Source organism: Chaetodon auriga, chromosome 12 (assembly GCF_051107435.1).
Source record: "Chaetodon auriga isolate fChaAug3 chromosome 12, fChaAug3.hap1, whole genome shotgun sequence".
Lineage (NCBI taxonomy): Eukaryota > Metazoa > Chordata > Actinopteri > Chaetodontiformes > Chaetodontidae > Chaetodon > Chaetodon auriga.
The window spans coordinates 26,062,906-26,069,004 of record NC_135085.1 but is presented as its reverse complement, the minus strand read 5'-3'; the positions used below and the strand labels follow the sequence as shown (position 1 = coordinate 26,069,004).

Below are 6,099 nucleotides of genomic sequence, written 5' to 3'. Positions count from 1 at the left end.
ATTTTTTTAATTTTGTTGGGACGATTTTCAGTGTGTGTGGCAGCAGGAACGTGTGTGTAGCTCACTGATGTGCTTCTCTGCTCTGTTCTGTGGTTAATCTGGACTTTGCTGACCAGCCAATCAACGTGGAGACGACAGCATCTGACTGAATGGGTTTCATCACAGTTAGCATGTAAGCTAACGTGTGTGTGAGACTTTAATGGCTTGTATTAACTTCACAGAGTTAAAGGTGTCAAACAGCTTCTGTCTCAGCTGCTGCGGCTTTGTGGTAAAAACTGTCCAGAGGTCAGATTCAAAGTCCAAATTCACGAGTCATTAAGTCTGAAGGCCAAAATCCTCCGAAACAAATAGACCAATGAGGCGAGAGCGCTGTTTCCACAGCAGAGGTTTGGGCTGATGTTTGAGTGAATGAGCGAGTGAAAACATTCATTCATTCACGCTGTCGTCCACCACATGGCAGCATCTCTTCGCTGGATCTGTTTGATTTGATGACGCTTGTTTTTTTTCTGTTTGTCCTGCCTCGTGATGATGACAGTGAAAAGGAGTTTTAAACTAAATGAGATGAAGATCAAACGGAATCATATTCTCACGTTTTTTTTTTCTCTTCTCAACATCTGATGAATTCACAAATCTGCTTTTTGGACATTTCACTGCTGAAATCCTAAATTTCACAGAAAACCTTAATAACTGGTAGATTCATGTGTTGCATCATGATGGATGTGAGCTGACTGACGTAGAAATGGCTCCACCCTTCCTGCATTCTCTGAATTACAAAACTAGAAACTTAAAAACCCGAAATGAGACCAGCATCACGACAGAAAGCAGGACTGAGGCGGCTGAACTTCACGAGGCTTAAAGATGAAAAAGCTTCATAACGTCCAGCCTTGAATCAGCTTTTCCATTCATGTGTTGATGTCAGTGTTTCTGAATGTGTTTCACAGTAAAGAGTTTGAGAGTCCGTCTGTGAAAAGCAGAGCTGAAGAGTTTCTGCTGCAGCGAAACGAAGCCGCTGTCTGTTTCCTGTCTGATCTTTATCTGCAGTCAGCTCTGACTGTTGAGACGGTTTCAGCTTCTGTTGACATGTGGTTTCAACCGATGAAGCTGCTGCGCACACACACACACACACACACACACACACACACACACACACACACACACACACACACACACACACACGGGGCGTACAGACAGGTAACTTCAATCTAGAACTGATTCACTGATTCATTGTACACATGAAGACATGAAAACCTGAAGTACAGCAGCTGAAAACTTTATTAGAAATAAAACAGACAACATTTTCAACCAGGGGACACGAAACTGATCGAAGATGAAGACCTGCAGAGCGTGTTTGAGTTTGTTTTTTTCAAGCGTTTTTCTCAAACGTCAATAAAAATCTTTGGTTTATTTCCTGGTTTCGTTCTTTTTTACTTTTCTTTATGTTTCAGCATCATCTTTGGATTCAGAGCGTATTTCTTAACATTAAGAATAACAATAAGAAACTTTGTTTGTGGTTCATACAAAGAAATGCAGATCAAAGCATTTTATAGCGAAGAGATCACATGACCAAAGAAACGTGATCAATAAAAAGAGAAAATCTGCAGGTTGATGTTTATGATGAATAATATCTGCAGCGTTTGAAGGCCAACTGTGATCAAACGTAAAGACAGAGACAGCGAGCGCAGTGACAGTTCAGGCCTCACGCCATCCATCATCGATCCATCCATCATCGATCCATCCATCATCGATCCATCCATCATCGGTCCACAGCTCCACTGCTTCCCTCTGAAGGATGGAGGAGGAGGAGGAAGAGGAGGAAGAGGAGGAGGAGCCGGCCTGGTCTCAGTGTTAGAGCACAGCTCTGATGGTGAAGATGGTGCTGAAGGCCAGAGTTTTGAAGAAGACCACTCTCGCTCCGTTCATCAGCAGCAGGAAGAAGTTCAGCTTTGCTTTCTCTGCACAGGAGAGACGAAGAGTTCAGCTTCTGCTCAGCGCGAGCAGCTGGATGAAAGAAAGGAGCTGAAGCCTGAAACAGGCAGGAACACCTGAACGCCTCGCGCTGCTGTTTGACGGCGTGCTGCAGGGCGCTCAGGTGTGTCTGACGACTCACCTGGATGAAGGCTGCTGCACTTGTCGACTGCATGGTGAGAACAGAAAACACATCGGTCACAAAACATTAATATTTCTTCATTCAGCGTCTTCTACGGCCTGGATGAACGGGCAGAATTGATCAGTAATCAATCAATCGATCAATCGATCAATCAGAACTCAAAAGAACACGTGGATTCATCACATTTCAGCAGCACGTCACATGTTCAGAGTTCACATGTTCACATAAAACATGGATTTTGTGCTTCTCTTCAGAACTCGATCAGGGTGTCTGTTTTTATTCACGCTGTAAACGAGATGATTTGGAAAAGGAAAACTGGACACTGTAAATATCAAACGCTGAAGGCTGAAGCACATCTGAGTTTCATCTCTGAACTATCCTGGGATTCTTCTCACCATTGTCGTTGTTGGCCACGGTGTTGTTCAGCTGACAGGGGTAGACGGTCTCGCCTCGTGCTGATGTTTGATTGTGTGCAGCAGGACGCTCAGTTGTGTCTGACGACTCACCTGGATGAAGGCTGCTGCACTTGTCGACTGCATGGTGAGAACAGAAAACACATCGGTCACAAAACATTAATATTTCTTCATTCAGCGTCTTCTACGGCCTGGATGAACGGGCAGAATCGATCAGTAATCAATCAATCAATCAATCAGAATTCAATAAAACACGTGAATTCATCACATTTCAGCAGCACGTCACGTGTTCACATGTTCACATAAAACATGGATTTTTCTTCAGAACTCGATCAGGATGTCTGTTTTTATTCAGGCTGTAAACGAGATGATTTGGAAAAGGAAAACTGGACACTGTAAATATCAAACGCTGAAGGCTGAAGCAGATCTGAGTTTCATCTCTGAGCTATCCTGGGATTCTTCTTACCGTTTTTGGCCACGGTGTTCTCCAGCTCACAGGAGTAGATGGTCTCATCGATGAATCCGACGTAGAAGTAGGCTTTCTCCGTCCGGGACAGAACGGCGCTGTCGGTGCTCTCGTTGACCTGACGATCCTTCACATTCAGAACCATCTTGCCTCCCTTCGGACGGAAACCGGCGGCCAGACAGACCTCATCGCCCAGCGTGTCCGGCGGCGCCCCCTCAGGCTGCAGAGCGCTCAGGATGGACAGGGTCGGTTCCACGGGGGACGAATCTGGGACAAAGAGACGGATGAAAACATCCATCTGTGCTCTGCAGCTGATTTTTAAAGAATCTAAATCCGTCGTCTTTGAACACAAACAGTTCAGTCTGAAGCAGGAGACTAATGGATTTTATGAAGACCACATTCTGTGTTTCTGTGACTTTTAAAGAGCTCAGTCACGATGGAAACTAAAAACAGATGAAAACCAGGTTCCATACCCGGATTTAACATTTCTTCACTATTTTAACTTTGCTGCTTTTTCATCTGCGTCCGTTTTAAATTGTTTCCTCGAGTTGTTTTTATGTGAAGCTTCATTGTGCGATTAATAACAATAAACTTTATTAGCAACAGCTGTTGTAGATTTATCAGAATGAGCAGTGCAACAGACGCGTTAAAGACTTTAAATCAATACGGGTTCAATGGTGAATTATTTCTTTAATACAACGTAGTTTAGACAATAAGAATCATCGAACCTCCAAATTCATCCAGATTCTTTGCTGTCAGTCAGGATTTAACTTTTCAGAAGTTCGTCTATATGCAGACGATACTGTTTTATAATTCCAGTTCTCGTATTTTTCGTACATTTGATGGACAAATTCTCTACGACGCTTTCATTTTTGCATTTTTTCTTGTGCAGTCGGTAACGTACTATTTATTACAAGTAGGAGTGTTAATACATTTATTAGTCAGTCGATTTCCTCGCAGACAAAAGAAACATGCAAATTCACTTTAGCATTAATCATAATTACTGTAGTTTTCAATGAACTTTAAGAGCTCATATATTTGATTTTTCAAAGTATTTAAAACCACTTAAATCTTTAAAACCTTCAGCAACTTTTCAGGACTTTTCTCCAGTTTGGTCTTCACTGAATTTAATACTTTTTCTTTAATGCTTTTTAACTCTTAACTCTTTTTTTTTTTTACATATAAAAATACTTTGATGTGCATTTCATTATTTCATACTATCATCATGATTATTGTTGTCAGTCTGAATTTTGAGAGAAATGTAACAAGAACTCACATCTTCAAATATTTGGACGATTTAAACATTTCATTCATCACATTTCAGTAAAATATTTAGAGACTTTTTCGGGCCGTCCAGCTGCTGTTCTGCCTTCAGTTCATCGAGGACATCATCGTTTTAGCTTTTCGCTTTCAGTTGTTTTCTTGTTTGTAGTTGGATTAAATTAACTTTTTATGACTCGATGTCAATATTCATCCTCAGTATTAGAACGATCAGTCTGAACACATCACGAACACATCTGAGACAACAAAACTGAACTTCTTTAGAAAACATGTCAGGACTCAGTAAGTCACTCTGAACTTAAATATCTGAGTTTCGACAGATTTTCCCTTGAAGCCTTTGAACGCTCCACCTGTGATCACTTCAGGCTTTGTCATTTTCAGAAGAAACACCTGGAGTTTGATTTTTCAAAATGTTCATTATTTCTTACAGTTATTTTTAAAACTCTGAATCGCACTTTTTCTGCAGACAAAACATAACAAGAGAAACAAGTCTGCACATTTTAAAAACGCTGCTTCAGGATTTTTGGCGGATTTGAAGATGAAGATTTTTCATTATTGTTCGTCATCATTCGCAGTGTTACAGCAGGTTAGACAGTGAGCAGGACCTGAACGGCTGCAGGTACCTGATCACGACAGAAAACGCTCCGGGACGTCCAGTCGGTTTGTCTCAAATCCACATTTTGTACGTCTCACTGATGTCTTTCAGGACGTCTGCAGCTGTCTCACAGCAGCTCGCTGTATCAATAACTGATCCTTTAACTTTAAGCTTTAACAGAAATCCAAAACCACTCAGACCCTGAAAACACGATCAATCCTGCTGATGTTAACAAGGAAAAAGTGTGTTTTCTTACCTTTAGGGTGAACCGTGAGCTGGATGGCTTTCCCAAACACTAAAGCATCACAGTGATTCAGCCTCATACAAAAACCTCCGAGCTGCTCGTCCTCCTCAGAGAAGCTCAGAAATGTTAAATCCACTTCAGGTCGACGCTCTCTGAACCATAAAACACAGACGAACACTCTCAGACATCCTCAGCCGTGTGTTTATCTGCTGAATGAAAGAAAATTCAACGTTTAGCAGCACAGACAGCAGCGCAGCACCGACACGAAGCTCAGCAAAGTGAAGAAATGTGACGGATTCCAGGCAGAAAAGAAGCAGCTGAGGACTCACCTGAAGCACAGGTGAGTCTGATCCTTCATTAGTGGATTCTGGACGTTTGCTGAGCGAGAACAGACAGTTTAGAGGAGACGGGAGGTTTTTGTTCAGCTGTGTGTGGATGTTCAGTCACTGTGGGTACCACCCCATCACTGTGAGAAAACCTCGTACAAAAACCTCCCACAGCTGCTGACGACAAAGTGCTGCTCAGAGTTCACATTCCAGCAAATATCCCAATCCAACGGACGTCTTTCCTGACTCACCCTGCTCTGTCTCATGCTGTCCTTTGGTTTCTTTTCGCGTTTCTTTGATGAAATGAGAAACTTTTGTCTCAAAACAAAAAAACACTTTGCCTGTGATGGCAACACGTCGCCTCCACGACATGAACCTGTTAAAAAGAGCAGATTTAACGTCACTGCATGAAGAAACTTATTTCATGAGAGTTTTTCATGAGAAGAACATGAATGTCCATGTGTCCAGTTTGAAAAAGACAAGTCTCATTAAAACTGTAGTCTGTTTGTTAGAACAGCTAAATGCTAACGTCAGCATGCTAACATGCTCACAGTGAAAATGCTAGCATGCTGATGTTTAGCACCTATGACATTCACTTACTTAGGTTAGAATCTTAGCATGCTAAAGATTTCTGGGGATGCTTCATTGGAGCTTGAACTCAATTTGT

General features: G+C 42.0%; 1 protein-coding gene across 2 annotated transcripts; it reads right to left on the bottom strand.

Annotated features, from left to right (window-relative positions):
- Positions 1 to 1,270: 1,270 nt before the first annotated feature.
- Positions 1,271 to 5,600, bottom strand: trdc (T-cell receptor delta constant). Of its 2 annotated transcripts, none has more exons than XM_076745683.1 (6): positions 5,436 to 5,600; positions 5,119 to 5,315; positions 2,987 to 3,253; positions 2,503 to 2,640; positions 2,108 to 2,134; positions 1,271 to 1,952 (listed from the first exon to the last, which is right to left on the bottom strand). In XM_076745683.1, the coding sequence occupies exons 2-6, from the start codon at positions 5,183 to 5,185 to the stop codon at positions 1,846 to 1,848; spliced, it is 606 nt and encodes a 201-aa protein (XP_076601798.1). In that variant the 5' UTR covers positions 5,186 to 5,315; positions 5,436 to 5,600; the 3' UTR covers positions 1,271 to 1,845. The 2 variants fall into 2 exon arrangements, with proteins under 2 accessions (XP_076601798.1, XP_076601799.1); XM_076745684.1 differs by having other exon boundaries at positions 5,119 to 5,312.
- Positions 5,601 to 6,099: the final 499 nt, after the last annotated feature.

What these genes read in the sequence shown, in the direction of transcription:
- trdc (XM_076745683.1), bottom strand. Translation starts at nt 5,185, where the DNA reads ATGAGGCTGAATCACTGTGATGCTTTAGTGTTTGGGAAAGCCATCCAG. An exon ending in GCTCACGGTTCACCCTAAAG is followed by an intron (nt 3,254 to 5,118) that starts GTAAGAAAACAC and finishes TCTTTGTCCCAG; the next exon opens with ATTCGTCCCCCGTGGAACCG. An exon ending in CGTGGCCAACAACGACAATG is followed by an intron (nt 2,135 to 2,502) that starts GTGAGAAGAATC and finishes CTCACCATGCAG; the next exon opens with TCGACAAGTGCAGCAGCCTT.